The 21,219-nt window shown below is 47.0% G+C and overlaps 1 protein-coding gene across 1 annotated transcript in view; it reads right to left on the bottom strand.

Moving 5' to 3' along the window:
- Window positions 1-20,618, bottom strand: part of CLDN7 (claudin 7) — a 30,243-nt gene extending 9,625 nt beyond the window's left edge. Inside the window, 5 exon segments of the mRNA XM_033169612.1 lie at window positions 506-670; window positions 20,379-20,405; window positions 20,408-20,462; window positions 20,464-20,491; window positions 20,493-20,618. Of these exon segments, the coding sequence (XP_033025503.1) occupies window positions 506-670; window positions 20,379-20,405; window positions 20,408-20,462; window positions 20,464-20,491; window positions 20,493-20,599 (382 nt within the window). The 5' untranslated portion in view covers window positions 20,600-20,618.
- Window positions 20,619-21,219: the final 601 nt, after the last annotated feature.

Raw genomic sequence — 21,219 nt, 5'->3', positions numbered from 1 at the left:
CCCCCCCCCCCAAAAAAGCTCAGCAGCTTTGGGGCATCCCCCCCAAAAAGCAAAGCAACTTTTGTGTGACCCCCCCCCCAAAAAAAACCTCAACAACTTTGGGAAGCCTCCCCCCCCCAAAAAAAAAACCTCAATGAAAAGCTCAACAACTCTGGGCACTTCGCGATAAATAAGTGGGTTTCGGTTTGCAGTTTGGGCACTCGGTCTCTAAAAGGTTCGCCGCCACTGGGCTAACGCAATAAATAAACTGAATTGAATAAAAGAGGACTGGACAAATTATGAACGGAGGACAGGGCTATTGGTGGCTCGTAGTCACAGATGCTTCTGAATCCCAGTTCTAAACGGCAGGAAGGGAGAGGGGGCTCTTGCGCTCGGATACTGCTTGTGGGGTTTCCCCCCTTGGGGCTGGCTGAGAAGGGACCCCCCCCCCTTCGTACTGATCCAGCGGCCACTGTTGTTCTAGGCCCACAGAGCAGAAAAACGGGCTTTTCCTTGGATGACCCACCTGCAACCATGAAGATGATGCCTCCCGTCATGGCAATGCGAGCCTTCGTCACCTTGTCTTCGCTCCCGCAATTGGTGCATTTCATGCCCATGGTGCCAATGCCCATGCCAATCACCCCCAGTACAAGGGAGACCACCATCAGCGCCCGGGTGGCTTGGCGAGAGGCTGCAGAGATAAAACGGGGAGATTCAGAAAACGAAAAGGCAAGACTTCTCTGCAATAGAATCCTAGAGTTGGAAGAGACCCCAAGGGCCATCCAGTCCAACCCCCTGCCAAGCAGGAAACACCATCAAGCATTCCTGACAGACGGCTGTCAAGCCTCCGCTTAAAGACCTCCAAAGAAGGAGACTCCACCACACTCCTTGGCAGCAAATCCACTGTCCAACAGCTCTCACTGTCAGGAAGTTCTTCCTAATGTTTAGGTGGAATCTTCTTTCTTGTAGTTTGAATCCATTGCCCCGTGTCCGCTTCTCTGGAGCAGCAGAAAACAACCTTTCTCCCTCCTCTAGATGACATCCTTTGATATATTTGAACATGGCTATCATATCACCCCTTAACCTTCTCTTCTCCAGGCTAAACATACCCAGCTCCCTAAGCCGTTCCTCATAAGGCATCGTTTCCAGGCCTTGGACCATTTTGGTTGCCCTCCTCTGGACACGTTCCAGCTTGTCAGTCTCCTTCTTGAACTGTGGTGCCCAGAACTGGACACAGTATTCCAGGTGAGGTCTGACCAGAGCGGAATACAGTGGTACTATTACTTCCCTTGATCTAACTATACTCCTATTGATGCAGCCCAGAATTGCATTGGCTTTTTTAGCTGCTGCATCACACTGTTGACTCATGTCAGTTTATGGTCTACCAAGACTCCTAGATCCTTTTCACATGTACTGCTCTCAAGCCAATAAGGCTACAATTAACCGTTTCCCTGAAGTCTGGCAAAGGATTTCAAGTTCATTCCCCCCCCCCCCGCCCCCATCCAGGGTCCATTTGCTTGCTTTTTAAAGGTACCGATTTAATTTGCAGCAAACACTTTCATTTTTCTCTTTTAAGCACCGGCGCACAAATATTTCACTATTAAAAAGGAAAAAAAACTGGGTTGTATCGCAAACGTTTGCCGTTTTCAAAATAGAGACATTTAGGGATGTGCGACTCACTGGGCTCTGTCGATTTCTGGAGCGAAAAAACTTAGCTGGAGACAGTATTAGAACAAATAGGTTAAAAACCACAAATTCATTCTGGTTCTTAATACCGCAATCTTCACTGGCAGACTTACCAATTATTAAATGTGTTAACACGGATAGAACTTAAGGATATTGCAGCTGTTGTATAAGGAATCGTTATTACGATTGGAATGTAATGGGATTAAATAAGGGTTTGGGAGCTGAATTAAAGTAAATTATCAAACCTTCAATTCTAGCACGCGGGGGGGGCACTTAAATTATGCAACTGGGTATTTGACTGATTTATATTGAAATTGATAGTATAATATGGTATTGATACAATGAGGCGTATATTGGATTATTGTTACTGAAAACTAATAAAAACTATTTTTTAAAAACCTACAAATTTAAAAGGTGTGGCTCATTTGTTTCAGGGCTGGAATGGCACCAGTAGTGAGGGCAAGAGGAATCACCCCAAATATTCCCACTCGACTGCTTTAATCTGCGGAACCGGAACTGTCACTGGCGCAACACAATCCACACTTGCAAGTAATCAATCTTTAAGTGTGGCAGCACCTGCCCTCGAACTCGGGTCCTGCTTTCGGGCTTCCCACAGGCATCTGGTTGGCCGCTGTGGGAACTGGATGAGGCCCTTGGCAGAGTTCTTCGGATGTCCTTAAGCCCCACTGAACATCCATCGGAGAGGATAAATTGCAGCCCGGCCCTTTTCCTGCTACCGGTTTGAATATTTGAAACCGGAGAGTTTACTCACGGCCTGTACCTTCCCCAGGTGAATACCAGCCGTGCAAGTTTCAAGAAGTTAAACAAAGCAACGAAACGCCTTTGCGGCGATTTAAAGGCATGACTCCGGTCTGTGAGTCACCGTGGGTCACTTTCCTGCTTCCTGTCCCAGTGCCAGGAAGCTGTCTGAATACCTCCCAGGGTCAGTGGCGTCTAATCTTGCCCCTTTCTGAAATTTATTTCTCAGTGTGTGGTTTTCTTTTTTGCAAATCTGCCAAAGAATAAAATAAGACTGCGATGAAGGGGTTTTTCTCGGGACGGCGGAGGCCGTGTCCCGTTGGTGAAGTGGTGGCGGCACTCGGCCTTCTTCTGTCGGGAAATGTTGGGGGGGGCAGTGGCGTAGCATGGGCTGCCGGTGCCCGGGGCAAGCCACCGTGCAGGAAACAGACGGAGCACATATGCACATTCGGCGCAGGAGGTCGCAGCCGCAGAGATAAGAAAAGAAGAGACATTCCACCGTCTGGAGAGAGGTCACTTCCTGGTTCGTGCCATGGAGAAGCCATTTTCAACAGAGCCCAGCGACGGAAGCAAGCAAATGTATCGAGGTAGCACTGGGCGTCGAAATTTTGCTCTGCTGAGAATTTGCCCCCCCATGCTACGCCTGCTCAGGGAGACAAGAAATGGGGGTCAAGGAGGGTCAGTTGGGGGAGTGAGAAATGTCTGTGTTTTTCATCGGAGGAATGTTGGAAGCTCTGCAGACACAACCCTGGCCCGGGAAGGCGCTTCCAGCCTTCAATTTTGCCCTGAATCCCATGAAAGACGTTATTCTTTGCTAAACCCATTGACTGGCGCCTGACTGGGGGCGTAGAGGATTCTGAGGTTGACAGTGCAGGGTTCCTAGGGGTCACAAACCCTCTATTGCGGTTAAACTCTACAGTGCTGGAGGGAGGGGGGCAGAGTGACCAGGACCACCCTTCCACAAACCTGGTGCCCCCCAACCAGGGGCGTAGCAAGGTAAATTGGTACCCAGGGGCAAAAAAAAAATTGTCACCCACCCCCAGAGGCGTAGGAAGGTCAGGTGGTACCCAGTGCGGAAAATTTCTTGTCACCCCCCCCATTGATTTCCCCCCCCTTGCAAAAATGGTTTTACGTTATTTCATATTTTATCAAAGGAATAATAACAAGTAATAATAATAATAATAATAACTTTTATTTATATCCCGCCCTCCCCGGCCGAAGTCGGGCTCAGGGTGGCTAACGTCAGATACATAACATTGGTATAAAAAAAACAATAATTAAATTACCTCCTAAAAACACCTCAAAATCAAATTAAAGTCTAATTAGACGGCTTTCCACAGGGTTAGGGTTGGGAACAGTAAGTGCTCCACTGAAATGAAATTTCAGCCTTCACGGCATAGGAAAACAGCCAAGTGAACAGCTATTTTGGTGGAGGAGGGTCAAGATATTAACCGATATGCATGAAATTTCATATATAGCTATATCATCCCTAGTATGGTAAGATAAGACCTTTGGAGCAGGCATTTAAAAAAAAGTTTTTTATGAACTGCCCTAGTAGGGCAGTAATTGTTCCTTGATAATTTGTCACCCCTCCATTATGGAACATGGGGCGGACCGCCCCCTACGCCCTGCCGCTTCGGATTGCAGCCGCTGGGGGGCACCAGGATCTGGAGCCAGGCCCCGATTTTAGTTCCCGCCTTTGGCATCCTGCCAAGGAACAACCTGGCCAGATTTTAAAAAAAGAGAGAAATGGATTCAAAGTCTAAGAGAGCCATTTGCTAGCAGGATCTATAAAGCCACACCTTGTTTAACGCTTCACGGATTCAGCAAGCGAGCTTCCATGAAGTAGGAGTCGCAGCAGGACTCCTGGGTTCACGGAGAGAGCCCAGAGGAGGAATCGAGGGCCTCCGCCTGCCACCACACGACGCCCAGCCACCCGACCAAAAAACCCCTGCCCCGTTTTGTGGCTCAGTGGGGCGATGGCATCTAAAGGGAAGAAGGGGAGAGTCTCAACCGGCTCCTCTCCCCGCCCCGCCAAAAATATATATAAATCTATCAGGTGATTTGAGGCAGATCACACAATCACTGCAATGTCGCTACTGGCAGTGCTAAAGGTGCCTATCTGCACTTGTAAGGACCCAGTCTTTTAGTGTGGCGTGGCAGTAAACTTTGGAACTCCCTGCCTATTGATATCAGAAAGGTGCCTATGCTGTTCGCTTTTCGGCGCCTGCTAAAAACAGGCCTCAGGTGTTTAGAAAGTTGGTGTGAGTTTTAATCTGTTTTTAGCCTGTTGTTGTTTCGTAAGCCTTAAATTAGTGCTCTTAATTCTAATTACTGATATTTTAAATCTTTTTTGTAAACTGCGTTGTTGTTTTTACAGTCAATCAGTGTATAAATTTTGTGAAATGAGATAAAGCAAGCAAAAAACATGGTTATAATTCTTTCCATCCTGAAGTAAACCATAAGTCGGCATTAACTCAATTGAATCCCTTCTAATATTTGAAACTGTTTGTGTCTGAATAGGTTAGCAAGGCTTCCCCAACCTGGCGCTCTCCAGCTCTTTTGGACTACAACTCCCATCAGCCCCAGCCGGCTGGGGCTGATGGGAGTTGTAGTCCAAAAGGGCTGGAGTGTGACAGGCTGTGAATTACCGACAATGGAGGAATGGCAGACAAATTAATGGACTATGCAGAAATAGATGACAGAAAGAATTCAAAACCGGCGGGACCAGGAATTCCTGAAGGATTGGACTAAGTTTGAGAAATATTTGAAAGACAATTGTAAACAACAAATCACGCTAATAGGCTTGCAAGAAGTTTTGTAAGGTTAAATTTAGGAAATACTATGAAATATATTGGATGGTAATAATTGTTGTGATAAAATAATAGTGAAGTTGGAAATACAATAAGAAATGATAAAAATTGAAAATCCTGAGAAGCGGTTGAGGGAAGTCAAAAATATGTCTAAGAGATGAATAAGAATGGATGTTTAAAAGATGTATGTAAAATTCAATAAAAAAATATTTTAAGAAAAAAGGTTGTGGCAGGTGAGGGGATGCTGCTGCCACGAATTTGGAGACATTTGCATCTGCTTAAATTCCCTACAGAAATTGTATTTACCAATGATGAGCTGTCTGGGACTGAATCCTCAAGCTGTGCGAATAATAATCAGAGTTAACAATATTTATATACAGCCTGATTATTACTATTATTTTTTTAAAAAAAACCACAACCACCTCTAAGCGGTTTACAAAGATCATAAATGCAACATGAAAATTCTCGATGAGAAACAGGTTGTTTAAAAGCATTCCAAAGGTGGTTTAAACAAACACTAGCTCAAAAGAAAGCAAGAAAGAAATCTAACAGTTGCGACTTTGGCACGTTTGGACTGGCTTGCCTCAAGCAAAGCATATTTCAATGAGGCACTAAAAAGAGGAGAGCAAAGGTTGTCCGCCTGATGGCAACCTCTCCATGAAAATGCTGGGAGGGGTCACCCGGAGTTTTGCAGGATATTGTTAGAAATATTCTGCAGACACACAGCTCTGCTTCTCCTTTGCATCTGCAGGTGTGGGAGTGGATGTGCTGGACTGATGTCTTGCCTCAGTAATGGACTGGAGGAGAGCCAATAAACTGAAGCTCCATCCAGACTGAGGTACTATAAGGGGGCCGTTTAGTCTAACATCTGTTGTCTATACAAAATTAAAAAATCCTTCCAGTAGCACCTTAGAGACCAACTAAGTTTGTTCTTGGTATGAGCTTTCGCGTGCATGGAAGGAATTTTTTTATTTTATTTTGTTTTGACTATGGCAGACCAACACGGCTACCTACCTGTATTCTGTTGTCTATGCTCTGCTCACCTTTAGGTTAAAAGGTAAAGGTAAAGGGATCCCTGACCGTTAGGTCCAGTCGTGTCGGACTCTGGGGTTGTGGCACTCATCTTGCTTTACAGGCCGAGGGAGCTGGCGTCCAGCTTCCGGGTCATGTGGCCAGCATGACTAAGCCGCTTCTGGCGAACCAGAGCAGCACACAGAAACACCGTTTACCTTCCTGCCAGAGCGGTACCTATTTATCTAATTGCACTTTGATGTGCTTTCGAACTGCTAGGTGGGCAGGAGCAGGGACCGAGCAACGGGAGCTCACCCTGTTGTGGGGATTCGAACCGCCAACCTTCCTGATCGGCAAGCCCTAGCTGTGGTTTAGACCACAGCACCACCCACGTCCCACCTTTAGGTTACATGACTGTAATGGGTTACACATAGGGCTGCCTCTGTATTAGGTCTGGAAACATCAGCTGCTGCAGGATTCAGTACACGTCAAACAAAATATGTGGTTTACCTTACTCGATGTCCATGTAATTTATTATACATAGGTTCCACCTCATACCAAGAACAAACTTAGTTGGTCTCTAAGGTGCTACTGGAAGGAATTTTTTAATTTCATTTCTTTTGACTACGGCAGACCAACACGGCTACCTACCTGTAATTGGGGAACATCGTTCCCGCATACGAAATGCCATTATGGAGGCACCTTTGGTCAAACATTTTATTTTCCATAAACGTTTGGACACAGATTTATTATTTACGGCATTATGGGCAAATCCAAAGAAATTCGGGATTAGGCAAGATTTTGAACGGCGGCTACGTGAAAACCCGTTTCGTTTTTCCGTTCAAATCAATTCATCCGGGGGGACTAAATTCTGAAGTTGGCTTTGCCTATCTAGCAAGCACTGATCCTTAGCGTAAATCTTACTTACACATTCTGTTGAAAAATATCAGGTATGTGCCTTTTTATATATAAATATTGTTTTGTATACTCTGCTTTATTATACAATGTGTATGCAGGTAAGCGCAGTTTGCTTAAAATTCATCGGTTGTATGCCTTGTATCTTATTTCCAGCTGATGAAGACTATTACAAACTTAGTTTCATTCTGGAGACACTGTCCTTTTGAGGCTTATGAAACTTCTTCCATTGAAACTTTTGAAAGACTATTGAGAGACTTTACTTTTGAAACTTTTCAGACGTATTCTGTTGTAAACTTTTGAAAGCTATTGCGAGACTGTCCTTAAACACAGTATTTAAACACCCTGTGAAACTGGCCAAAATATACCATGGTCAAAGTAACAAATGCTGGAAATGTAAACAAGCGAAGGAACCTTCTTCCATATGTGGTGGACGTGCCCTAAGTGAAAGACTTCTGGAAAAGATATATACGAAATGAAAAAAGTGTTGAAAACCACATTTACGAAGAAACCAGAGGCCTTTTTCCGGGGCATCCTAGGCCAGGACATTGTTCAAAACGATAGAAATTTGTTTTGTGGTGCCACAACAGCAGCTAGAGTTTTGATAGCTAAGAACTGGAAGACAGAACAATTACTAATGATAGAAGAATGGCAGATGAAAATGATGGGATATAGAGCTTGCAGAAATGACCGGGAAAATCCGCGAACAGAGGGACGATGCAGTGGAAGAAAATGGGGAAAATTTAAACTGTATTTAAAATGAGCATTATATGATTGAAAATTAGATATATTCTGAGGATAAGATGGCTGTAGAATTGAAATTAGTTGATTTTGAGATAAGATTATAAGGTTAGGATAAGAGATAGATTGTAGTAATTTGAAAATGTTTATAAGTTAGAGATAGAAGATACTAATGGATAAGTTTTGTAAGAAATTACATAGACTTATAAGATTTCGGAGTTACGAAAAAGGTATTTACAAGGGACGCAGGAGGAAGACAAGTGAAGATTGAGGAATATCTAGTTTGTTAAAAGAATAGTAAGTAGTTGTTTTTTGTTGTTTTTGATGTTGTTATTGTTGTTATGTTCTTTTCGTTTTGGTTTGTGAAATTTTTTAATAAATATATATTTTAAAAAAATTTAAGACATCTGTTTTGAACACCACGAGCTTGCCGGTCCTCGCTACCACTCTGTTATATTGTACATTTGAACTTTATTGGCTTATTTCCTACAATTTGAATGGTATCATTGTTTTCTATTATCTATTCTCCACTAACTATTAGCCTACGTTTTGCGTTTGTATTGTGTGATTGGGGCAGGATTCAGAGCAAGATGGTTTTGAGACTGTAACGCCAATCCTGGCCCAACTGCACTGACTGCCTATTCGTTTCTGGGACCAACGCAAAGTGCTGTTTTGATGTATAAAGCCAACCAAACACAATAACAGCTGAGGACCACCTCTCCCCATATGAATCAACCCAGATTTCCCTCTGAAGCCCTCCCTCGTGTACCCACCCCCTCCATCATAATAATATTTTTTTAAAAAAACATATTATTTATACCCCACCCATCTGGCTGGGTTTCCCCAGAAACTCTGGGAGGCTCCCAACAGTATATTAAACATGATTAAACGTCAAACATTCAAAACTTCCCTAAACAGGGCTGGTTTCAGATGTCTTGAAAAGACAGATAGTTGTTTATTTCCTTGACATCTGGTGGAAGGGAGTTCCACAGGGAGGGTGCCACCACCGAGAAGGCCTGGTTCCCTGTAAACTCACTTCTCGCAGGGAGGGAGCTGCCAGAAGGCCCTCGGAGCTGGACCTCAGTGTCCGGGCTGAATGATGGGGTGGAAACGCCCCTTCATGGGAGATCTGGAGGTGGCAACACAAGAATGGGCCTTTTCGCTGGTGGCCCCCTGCTTAAGGAACTGCCTCCCTTTTTAAGCTTTACACTTAAAATATTCTAAGTCGCTCTGAGTTGCCGCGTCAAAAAAAGGAAAGTAAAGGAAAACGGCCCATCGGTTTAGTTTAGAAAAATAACAGGCAGGGAGTTCCAAAGTTTAGGGGCTGCTGCACGAAAAGGCCACCAGATTCCTTCTGACCGAGAGACGAGTGTTATGTGCCACCCGTCACAGCGATGGTTTTCAACTGCACTGCCATTTCAGTCCTTCTCTAGGGGAAATGGAGGCAGTGGAAGAGAGAGAGAGAGAACAGGAAGACTTGGAGAACTTGAGTGTTTTGGAAACCGACTTGCCCTTTCATGGCAAAGTTGATACAGGGATTGATCGGAATCCAGCTCTGCTTCGCCGCACCCTTTCCCTTTCATCTCTCCTGCCTCCCTCCCCGCCGGACGAGGGAGGTGACATCACCCCTCCCTCAGGACAGGTGCGCACGCAGACCTGTCCAGGTGCCACGGACGACGACGACACACACCAGCCAACCAGCAGGCAAAACAAAGGGTTTCATTGAAACCAGCGCAGGTGGACAGAGTTCAGGGAAAGGGGTGGGGTGGGTAGGCAGGAGCTAGCGGCTGAAGCAGGCTTTCTACGGGGAGGGGGGAAGGTTAGGCCTGGAACCAGGAACACTGGCTGTTGTTGCTTCGCTGGGGGAGCCCCTTCAGCCTCCCCCCAAAAAGCCGAGCAGAGTTTCTTGCTCTTGGTCCCCTTCTTCTGAATCCCATGCTGGGAACCACAGGAGGGGAGAACGCTTTTGAGCTCGGATCTTGCTTGTGGGATGCCCAATTGGGGTGGGCGTGCTTGGCCACTGGGAGAACAGGATGGGCCCCCTTTGGCCTGATCCAGCTATAGGGCACCCCTAAAGTAGATACCGCCCTGCAGCCTCTAAATCCCATTTCCTCAACTTTTTCTGCCTAACTGCACACCCAAGTTGTTAAGAGACCCCATAATCCTCTTCGCCTTTCCCCGCCGATCAACTGGGAAAGCTTTTTCTCCCAGATCTAGTTCTCAAGGCTTCCTTTCTGGAAAGTCTGGCGGTTCCAAGTCCTCTGCCTTACGCAAAGGGGTCTGTGAAATGGGCACAAAAAACCAGCGGCCTCCCCCGGGACGGAGACTCAGCCAGTTACAAAACAGATTTCCAGATCCCTGCCGCCACCACTTCTTCCCGTGACCCCTGCGGTTGCGTGAGCAAAGCAAGTTTGTTTTCTCAAACAATGAAGGACGATAAGATTATCAGGCACCCTTGGCGCTGAGGTCTGGGTTTTATAAACAGAGGCCGGCGCGACTCCGGTAGAAGCCAAAGCAGATCGCCCTGGTTGTGGAACCCACTGCACCCCAAATCCCAGAGATGATGTCATAAACCACACCCAAAACCTGCGCCTTCCAGGTGCTTGGGGCTACAACTCCCAAACACCACTTTTTCGGGAGTGGGGGTGGGGCACAGATGTGAACTGTAGTCCAAAACTTCCCGGGTCAAATGGGCTTCAAATCTAGAATCCTGGTTTCTAGAGCCTTCCTCTAAACTAACCAGGTCAGCTTTCCTTCTTATACATAAGAAGAGTCCAGTCTGGAAGGTGGCAACACGAGAACGGGGCCTTTTCTATGGTGGCTCCCCGTTTTATGGGATGCTCTCCCCAGGGAGGGCCACCTAGCGCATCCTTTAAGCACCAGGCGAAAACGTTCCCCTTCAACCAGGCCTTGGGCTGATTGGCATCCGATGCACTTTTAAATGTGTTTTTCATTGGGTTGTCTTCATTCTGGTTTCTATTATGTATTTTGCGTTTTCTTTATATTGCAATGTTATGTCACGAAGCGCCTTGAGATCTAAGACTATAAGGCGGCATACAAATTTAATAAATAATATTTAGAAGAAGAGGAAGAAGAGCTGTGCTGGATTTTTGGCCCATGATGACGGGAAACCCTCAGGAGCAAGAGCCCTCTCCTCATTGGCTATTGGGAGCTGGAATCCTGAAATATCTGGAAGGTCACAGGTCCCTCAGCCTTGCCCTAAAGATCCCAGGTGCCTCCAACGCCTGCTTTCCTCACCATCCTGGAAGGTATGTTAGGCCTGGCGTCGCTGGTCCTACGCGCGAAGACCCAAAACCACTGGCTTTCCTACTGCGGCGCACGTAATCGGCGTTCGAAATTAGCCAGGCGCATTTTGCACCAAGCTACGGGCCAAGTGAAGATGCCCCGGGCGCCATCCTGACGTCTCCACCATCCGGGGATCTGGACTGTTTCTACACACTAGCAACATATCCTCCTCTGTCATGTTTTATCTGCACAATCAGCCGCATTGATAAATACGACTTTCGAGCCTTCCGACCCCAAAGCGGCAACTGGGCGTTCTGTTTTGGCGACTGCAACCCTGGTTTAAGAAACCATTTGGGGCCTAGCTTGTGCGCTGTGGTCTAAACCGCTGAGCCTCTTGGGCTTGCCGATCGGAAGGTCGGCGGTTCGAATCCCCGCAATGACGGGGTGAGCTCCCGTCGCTCGGTCCCTGCTCCTGCCAACCTAGCAGTTCGAAAGCACGTCAAAGTGCAAGTAGATAAATAGGTACCGCTCCGGCGGGAAGGTAAATGGCGTTTCCGTGCTGCCCTGGTTCGCCAGAAGCGGCTTAGTCATGCTGGCCACATGACCCGGAAAAACTGTCTGCGGCTCCCTCGGGCTGTAAAGCGAGATGAGCGCCGCAACCCCAGAGTCGTCCGCGACTGGACTTAACGGTCAGGGGTCCCTTTACCTAAGTTTCTAACACTGCAGGTAATGAGATGTTTCAGGTGCCCGGCTTCAGATATCTGCCAAGGTACCCCCTGGCTCCCTCTTCAAAAGCGAAAAGGAGGCCGCACCCTGCTCCTCTCAGTCAACTGGTAGAGCAGGGGTCAGCAACCTTTTTCAGCCATGGGCCGGTCCCCGTCCCTCAGACCATGTGGTGGGCCAGACTATATTTTGGAAAAAAATAATGAACAAATTCCTATGCCCCACAAATACCCAGAGATGCATTTTAAATAAAGGACACATTCTACTCATGTAAAACACGCAGATTCCTGGACCGTCCGCGGGCTGCATTTAGAAGGCGATTGGGCCGGATCCAGCCCACGGGCCTCAGGTTGCCTACCCCTGTGGTAGAGCATGAGACTCTTAACCTTGGGGTCGTGGGTTCTAGCCCCACGTTGGGCGAAAGATTCTTGCGCGGCAGGGGGGTGGACTGGATGACCCTGGTGGTCCCTTCTGACTCTACAAGTCTATAATTCCATGCCAATCTTTGAACAATAACGGAAACAATGGTTTCACCCAAGAGGACCGGGTGCCGGTAACCATGAATTCTGAATGCGAGCACTCCTAAAAGCAGTGGCACCCTCCAGATGTTCTGGACCACGACTCCCATGAGCCTCAGCTAGCGCGTTCTGGGGCTGATGGGAGGGCGGACGTGCTGACAGGGGCTGATGGGAGTTGCGGTCTCCAGGGTAAACCGGTATGAAAGAGGCTCCCCCCAAGAACAGACAGGAACGAGATGGGGTGGGTGTGATGTGATGTGTGGGAGGGCCAGCTCCAGCAGGCAGGAGGGAACCGGGGCCAGAGTGCAATCTCGACTCCGATACGGAAGCCATTTTGAGCCGGGAAATGTTCAGCCCTGAATCACACGGAGCTGTTGACTTCCAGGGAGATTCAAAGCGCAAGGCGTCTCTCGCCAGAATCGTTTCCCAACCAGATCCCAAGGGAGAGGAGGAGGAAGAAGACCATGAAAGCCAGCAGGCGGGAGCCATTCCCCCTCCAAAATCTCTCTTTAAAAGGGAAAATAAAATCACCCTGTGTCCATACACTATAGCTTTAAAACACAACCTTTCCCTCAAAGAATTCTGGGAACTGTAGTTTTCCCCTCGCAGGGTTATAATTCTCAGCGGCCCCTGAAACCACAGGGCCCAGAATCGTTTGAGGGGCAGAAATGAGATTCAAATACGCTTTATTTAAAAGTATTGTGGTTCAAATTTGCCCCTTGTTTATAGAATATTTCATCGCCGCCGTCAGCATTTCCTCCTTCTAAACTCCCTGCTCTGCTTCTCGGCTATAGTCACAGTTTATGCCAGATTCAGAATCTCTGCGTATATTCATTATATCATAAAATTGTAGGGTTGGAAAGGACTCCCGGCGGTCATCTAGCCCAACCCCCTGCAATCTCAGCTAAAGCACCCGTGACAGATGGCCATTCATCCTCGTGAATGGAATATCTATTATATTCTACTACGTCCTCAGAAATCTGGACATAAAAACCCTCGCTCTGACTTCTATAGGGCGTTCGGCACAGAAGGAAAGCCTCTCCCTCCCAACCTGTTTTAAAATTGTAAGCGCCTCGAGGGCAGAGACCTCTCTGGTTTTCCCTATCAAACTCCGAAAGGCAGCCATAGATACTGACCATAAAATAAATTTCCCCTTTCCTGCTCCACCTCTCTTTTTTTTACTTGTGGCGGTTCGCTCCACCTGCACAGGTCCCCCAGACGTTTAACGGTCCGTTGATACCTGCACTCACCACTTTATTAACCGCTGCCACCAACCAGTTTGTCTGGTATTTACTTCACTCAGTTCAGTCAAGGAGAATATTGGAACAAAACTGTTTTATTTGAAGTTTAGTACATAAGCATGTGGTTTCTGAATAAACAGTACTTTCTTGGTTGTGTTCTTGTTAACAACAGTGCCCAACAAATTCTCCCACCCCTGCTCCTACTCCTTCCCTTGCCACCCTTCTACCAGGCTCTCAATACCCACAACAAGCCCCCTAGCTAAAGACCAACGACAAGCCTCAAGGCTAAAGAACCAAAGACCCAACGAACCCCAGACCAAAAGAACTAAGAACCAACCAACCTTCCCCGGGAGGGGTTTATATAGCCAACATAACTCCGCCCCCTCAAGGTTCTTACTGGTTATTTCCTTTTAACACCTTCTATGCCAATCCGAAGTGTGGGTGAACGCCACATACCTCCCCCCTTTAGAAAGTTTGATTCAGGAGGGTTCACTTTGCCAAGTGACCTCCTGATCAACTGTCAGTTGCTACACATAAACATACCTCATTATTCATGGATGTCCACCCCCCAAACAACTATATACAATTTTACTACGGTTATTTTCAGTAGTTCACTCTTCTTCTTCCATTTCCGGTCTCCTGGATAGGGCATCGGCAACGATGTTAAGGGAACTTTCACACTCCTTAGTGTCCTTAAACGCTGTAAGAAGAATCTTTCTCTGGCACCAGTCTTTTCTCTGCCGTATGACACAGTCCACCTCCGATCCCTGCACTCGATGCATCTGTTACGATTGTGGATTCCAAGCTGTGTAAAATCCTTGTTTCTCAGGGTCAAAAGCTCTCTTGGACCAACTTCTCCCTCCTTCAGGATCTCTGTTAAGGGTTCAAGCTCGAGGCCTTGTACACACATCTCCATGTCCTCAACAGCTGCATACGAACTGGTTGTCTGGCTTTTAAATGTACTGGGAACTGTTTTCATAAGTTTATGGATAGCTTCTTTTCTTTAGTCAGCTTGCTGAAGCTTTCTATACAAGCGTGATCACTCAATGAAAGTAGGCTAAAAAGCTCTGATTGCTTATTGCTCATAGCAATCTCCCTTGCTGTCAGTCCATCTTTGGTCTGTATTGATTTATCAGTTCCCACTTTGAGCAATTTGAAGACTACTTTTTATGCCTTTGCTGTGGTGGCCACATTAACGCTGTGTAACCACGTCTATCTTGGACATTTATTTGTGTTGCATAAGCAGCAGGGTTCTTATCTTCCCACCACACAATCTCTAGTGTAGGAAACACTTTCACTTTCATAGAAAGTTGATGGGACACCATGCCAGCTATAACTTCCAGGACGTTTTTCTTTCTATATTTCCAATTGCTGAATGGTTTATCATAAATATGACTAGTTGTTCTAACTGATCTCACAGATAGGTCACTGATCACATTGCAGGTATACCCTCCTTTACCAATTTCACGGGCTTTTTTAACAACATGACTACTATAGTCTAGATTGGGTTGAAGGTTTAGTGACTTGACTGACTTTGATGCATTCAGTTGGACACTACGGATTTCATCGTCCATCCTGAATGTCAGGTATTTTGTGCTATTAATCCCCATGGGTGCACTAAAACACTGCTGTGTGCGTTTTGCAGGATCTTGCCCCTATATTCAGTCGGAACCACCAATGTGGTTGTATCTCACCACCACCCCTTGCTGGAGTGATAAGGACTTCTTTATATAATGAGCCTTGGTCCAACCTAAATCGTTCTGGACTCTCAGGAGTTAAGGTTTTATTTACCTCTGCCGCCTCAAAATAGGGTTTTAATTCTAAATCCACCTTTTGTTTTTCCATAAAGCTTGAGGCTTGACTATTAGTCAGGGAAAATAAAGAAGTGTCTCTTGTTTCCATAAACACCCTTCCCCCCAGCTGCTCTCCTTCCTTAGTTGTTACAGCAACTGTATCATTTTGTTCAGGCCTGGGCAACAATAACTTCCCTTGTGCTCTGGTGACTATAAAAGCACTTCGCACATGTTCTACTAAATCCCAACCAATAAGAATTGCGGTGGAAATCTCTTCAGAGATCGCTACTTCCCACTGCCCTGACCAACTCAGATATCCAATATCAACTTTTGCCATCGGTAGTACCTCAGGAGGTTTGAAAATTCCCTTTATTCTTATAGTCTTCCCGGGAATGATGGCCTCCGATTTTACTATATCGGGGTGAAGGATTGTGATTTGTGAGCCCATATCCTTCAGCCCACGGTATTTTTTCCCCTCTACCCAAATGTTTTCCCCAGCACTTTGTAATAAGTGTCCATCATGTTGGATTGTATTACAATGTAGCACCTTGGCCTCAGCTACCTCCTTAGGCCCCTGCTCAACTGTATTCCAGTTGGTTGCCATGACAACCGAGTCAGTTGGGCCCTGCTCTACAGCCTGGACACAAAATGTCTTCTTTGTAGTTGTGGGACTTTTTATTTTCTCTTTTCCTTGCCAACATTCATCCCTCCGATGTCCCTTTTTCCCACATTTCCCACAAAAGATTTCAGGAGGATCTGTCTTGTTGGGTTCATTAACTTTTCCCTCAGCACTCCCTGATTGTAGGGATGTCTTTTCATTGGGCCCCTTCTCTGAGGAGTAATTTCCCTTAGTGGAGTCTGAGGTAAATTTTCCTCGATTTTGTTCAGTTTTATTTTTATTGTTCTCCCAATTCCTCCCCCCATATATGGGTCCATCATACACATAGTCTCGGATTTCATTAATTTCATCTCCTAACCGTGGAGCTACTGCAATGCTTGTGGGGTATCTATCTTTATATTCTGGGAAACGTGTTAACTCTATTTTCACAAGTGTTTGCCCATTGGTGTTGTTACTATTATTCCTATTTTCCAAACTCGCTAATTCCAACCATCTCATCTCTAACTGAAATTGCATTTCTTTTTCCCTCATTCGCTCCTCTTTTCTGCTTCTAATTTTTTCCTTTCCTGCTCAGCTTTTAATTTTTCTTTTTCCTGCTCAGCTTTTAATTTAATTTCCATCTCTCTCAATTTATATTCCTGCTCTAGTTTCCACTTTTCAAAACTCTCAGAGATTTTAGGACTCTCTCCCGCAGGTGTGGTTTCAATAGAGCCTGGTTCCCCTTGCAGGTCCCCATTTTCCTCTTCAGCACTTTCTATAGGTGATTCCCTCACCGGGTTCTTAGTCTTTTTGGGTGGCATTTTCTTAAAAATAGGAGTTCAAACAGTCTATTAAAGAAAAGAACGTTTTTCTCTGTCTGTTTTCTGGGCTAGGTTCTCCAAGACTATGGTCTCAAAGTCACGCCTAAGGTTCTTTCTCTAACCTATTCCAGCGTACTTTGCCCCGACCACAACTTAAACCTTTCTGCCAGAATAATTTTTGAGATCACCAGTTCTTAATTCTTTCTCAGCCTCACGGTGATCAAGAGTCTCCACAATTACACCCTAGGACGGGATAATATCCTTTCTAGATTTATCCTCTCCCCCTTCCAGGTGTATTGCTCCTCTCTTTCCAGTCACTGGACTTTTTGATCCCACCGCTGAGCCACCACTTGTGGCGGTTCGCTCCACCTGCACAGGTCCCCCAGACGTTTAACGGTCCGTTGATACCTGCACTCACCACTTTATTAATTAACCGCTGCCACCAACCAGTTTGTCTGGTATTTACTTCACTCAGTTCAGTCAAGGAGAATATTGGAACAAAACTGTTTTATTTGAAGTTTAGTACATAAGCATGTGGTTTCTGAATAAACAGTACTTTCTTGGTTGTGTTCTTGTTAACAACAGTGCCCAACAAATTCTCCCACCCCTGCTCCTACTCCTTCCCTTGCCACCCTTCTACCAGGCTCTCAATACCCACAACAAGCCCCCTAGCTAAAGACCAACGACAAGCCTCAAGGCTAAAGAACCAAAGACCCAACGAACCCCAGACCAAAAGAACTAAGAACCAACCAACCTTCCCCGGGAGGGGTTTATATAGCCAACATAACTCCGCCCCCTCAAGGTTCTTACTGGTTATTTCCTTTTAACACCTTCTATGCCAATCCGAAGTGTGGGTGAACGCCACAGATACTGACCATAAAATAAATTTCCCCTTTCCTGCTCCACCTCTCTTTTTTTATTTTTAAAAACAAGGTCAAAGAGATCTGGGAGGGCCCCCGAAGCGGCAGGTGGTGACAAGAGAACTGGCCTTTGTCATTCTTCACCCGAAGGTGTGGCGTGAGAGAGAGAAAAAAGCCCAGAAAAGTGACCCAACCAGTCCAGGTGGTTTCAGGAAGCGAATTTCGGCAGAAAAGGAGGAAATACGTGAAGGGGAGAGTTTTGCGGTGGGTGGGTTTTTGAAGAAGAAGAGGGAAAGCAACCGATTTGCAAAAAGAGGGCACACAGAAAAAGGAGAAAAGGAAGAAAACTATTTAGCGTTGGTGTTTTCTAACACACAATTTTTAAAAATAAATAAATCACAAGACGTGGAGATCTCCACCCTCTTTCTGTTTGGAGAAGGAGGGGTGGTGCGATCATTGTGGCCCAGTTGTCTAAACAAGAGATTCAACAACTTCTTCCCCCTCTCGCTAGCTTCCTTTTTTCCATGTCCGCCCATAAACTGCATTTAATCCCAGTTTAAGACGATTCATAGTCCCACGGGGCTTAGCGGGGCTGTAAGATCAGGTAAGGCTGAAAATCCATCCCTTCCCAGCTGGGAAAGACACACCAATTACTAATTTAGGGATTCCAAGATATAAACCGGAGGATTTGGCTGGAAGTGGTGGAAACGAAAACGTATGGGGGGGGGTCCAAAATTGGCCTTGTGGGTGTTCCTTGCTTTTTCTAATCTTTACTACACGTTGCACAAAAAAGGGGTGGTAAAGTTTTGGGGTCTTAAGGACCCTATTTAGTGGCCATATATAAAAGGCTTAATTTGAATCCAGAGCCTGGGCCCCAAGACCATTTTGAATGTGAAAGGAGAAATCAGTTCCTGCTTGTCAAACACAACTAATCGACAAGGATTATAGAAAGGGCTTTTCAGAGGATGAGGCGCCCACTGAGCAAATAATTTCCTAAAAGCCTGTAAAAGCCACACAAACATCCGAATTGAAGGGAGGAATTTAAAACAGTATGCTTTTCTCGCTGTCTTCTGTCTCCCTCCTTGGGGGTTGGGGGGCTGTTTCTTTTGCTCTCGCCAACCCCCTCACCCCAAATCTTCCTTTCGCAACAACAACTAAACGGAAAGACAAGCAGAAAGGTCTGCATTTCTGGCTGGCGTGGAGAAAATTTCTGGCTATGGAGGGGGGAAAGGGTCCGAAGGAACAGAGAACATTTGCAAATGTGGGCAGGGACCCCCAAAGGGGCAAAGGAGATGCTTGGGGGGGGGTTGTGGCTGGAGGGAGGGTCACAACCCACGCTCCAAATCTCTAAAGAAAAGGAGCGAGGGGAGTTTCCAGACAAGGCCAAAATTATTTCTCTGTGTGTGTTTCTCGAGGGGAGCGTTGGTTCCTGGCCTGTGTGTGCAGGTTGGGGCTCCCTGTTCCCTGAAGTGTGGGATGGAGAAGACGACAGTTTGAGTTAATCAGTAGCCAAGGGGGCAAAAGGGCAGTGAAGAATCCGGCAGGTAAAATGCACTTTTTTTTGCAGTTAGAAAATGGACGCCTCTTGCTCCCAATCTCTTCCCCCTCCAAGCACCGAATTAAAACTTCTCAAGCTGCAAACTGCCCTGAGATCTTGCGACGATATTAAAATAAAACACCCTTCAAGGTTTGGGGAGTGGCCACAAAATGTAATTTTGTGGAGAGCTATTCTATTGCCCCAAAGACTTTCTTCCTCCACCTGGGTCACCCCAACTTGACCCCCCCTTGCCCCACCCTCCTTCCTGCCCTTCAAAACCCCACTGCAAACTGCCCCCTCCTTTTCTGCCCAAGGCCAAACCGCCCCACGCCTGACCCACAACGGCGCCCTGCCCGCTAATCTCACAACCTTGCGCTTTCCTTGTTGTTAAGAAAACCCACATTCCCTAAAAACGTATCCCTTCCCATCAACTGCTCCTTGGCCCCCCCAGCTACCCCCTCCCAAAAAACCCCCATCTCCCCATAGCTGGATTTACAAACTCCGCTTTTCATTGGTGTGACACCCCCCAAAAACCCACTCCCTTCCTGACACTCCAGCCCAAGAAAAAACACCACCTGGGTCTCCTCTCTCCTCCCCAGTCTCAGCCCCCAATTTCCTTTTGCTAACCCGACTACTTGTAAGCAAGTCGTTTTTCATCGTGGTTTTTCGTTTTAACGCCGCAAGACCCTCTCCCCGGGACCTCAGGGATACAGAAATAACGAAACCAGCGTTGCGCAATGATTAGAGCGCCGGATCTGGGTTCGAATCCCGAGCACTAGCATGAAGCGGGGGCGAAGACCTGGTGGGTGGCGGGGCGGGGGGGGGGACGATGACCGGGGAGCGGGCACCTCCCTCTCTCAGCCTCATCTCCTTCACAGGGCGGCTGTTAGGGGGATTGCAATGGGGAGGAAGAACCGCGCGCACCGCCCGCCTGGCGCGCCTTGGAAAGAAAGGCGCATCAGGAAACAAGGGAGAATAATTATCTCCTCCTTTACTATTTAATAAATACATTTATCCCCCCCCCCTCCTGAACAAGGTCCTGATCTGAAGTGGAGGGCAGGACCCTCAGCTTCTCCCTTTCCAAAACCCCACCCCTCTCCCCAACAAAAAACAAAATGTAATCCGCCTGCTACTCACAGTCGAGGCTGAGGATGGAGTCGTAGTCTTGCATTGCATTTGGCCCGTGCTCTGGTAGACGCACTCCATCCAGAGGCCCCTGTAGAAGGGCTTGCGCGGTGATGATGTCATCCGGAGAACGAGGACATTTGCCACTGGGGCATGCAGGTGGCCGCCAGCGCGGCGATCCAGCCCAGCAGCGACAACGCGAAGCCCAGAAGCTGCAAGCCCGAGTTGGCCATGGCGCAGGTGGGAGAGAGACGGAGAGAGTAGGAAGCCCGAGGGAGGAATCCGGATCCGGCGGGAGGGAGAGCGAGCGAACAAACAAGCGGCCAGGAGCGTACCTGCGCGCCAGGTGAGCGCACCTGCATTTATGCCCTAGAGCCGCCACCTTCCCCTCCCCCTTCCTCCGGGTGGGGGAGGGGCGCGTGACATCAGGGGAGGGGAGGGGTGTCCGCAGAAACCGACACCCAAGGCCACCCTCGCCCTTTTCCTGGAGAGAGAGGGGGGGGGGGAACGACGACTTTTTCCTTCCTGTAAAAAAAATAGTTTTTGTTGTCTTGTTGTGCAAACAAACAAAAGTACATATGGCGTCACCACTTTCAATTCATAGTCATTTTCGCGATTCGTTTGCATTCAGTCTCTTTCTCTCTCACTTGGCTGAGTTTCGGCGCAGGCAGGAATCCGTCAGGTAAAGTCACCAATGCAGTTCCCCCCCCACACACACACCTCTAAATATACATTCGGATGTGCACCCTGCCCTGAGGAAGATCAGTTCTGAGAGCAACATGCAAAGTGCTCACTATTATGACTTTCTGAGTTGCAGCGCAGGTAGAAATCCAGCAGGTGAAGCCGCATCCTT

Source organism: Lacerta agilis, chromosome 14, assembly GCF_009819535.1.
Source record: "Lacerta agilis isolate rLacAgi1 chromosome 14, rLacAgi1.pri, whole genome shotgun sequence".
Taxonomy (NCBI): domain Eukaryota; kingdom Metazoa; phylum Chordata; class Lepidosauria; order Squamata; family Lacertidae; genus Lacerta; species Lacerta agilis.
This window is presented reverse-complemented; position numbering and strand designations above follow the sequence as displayed.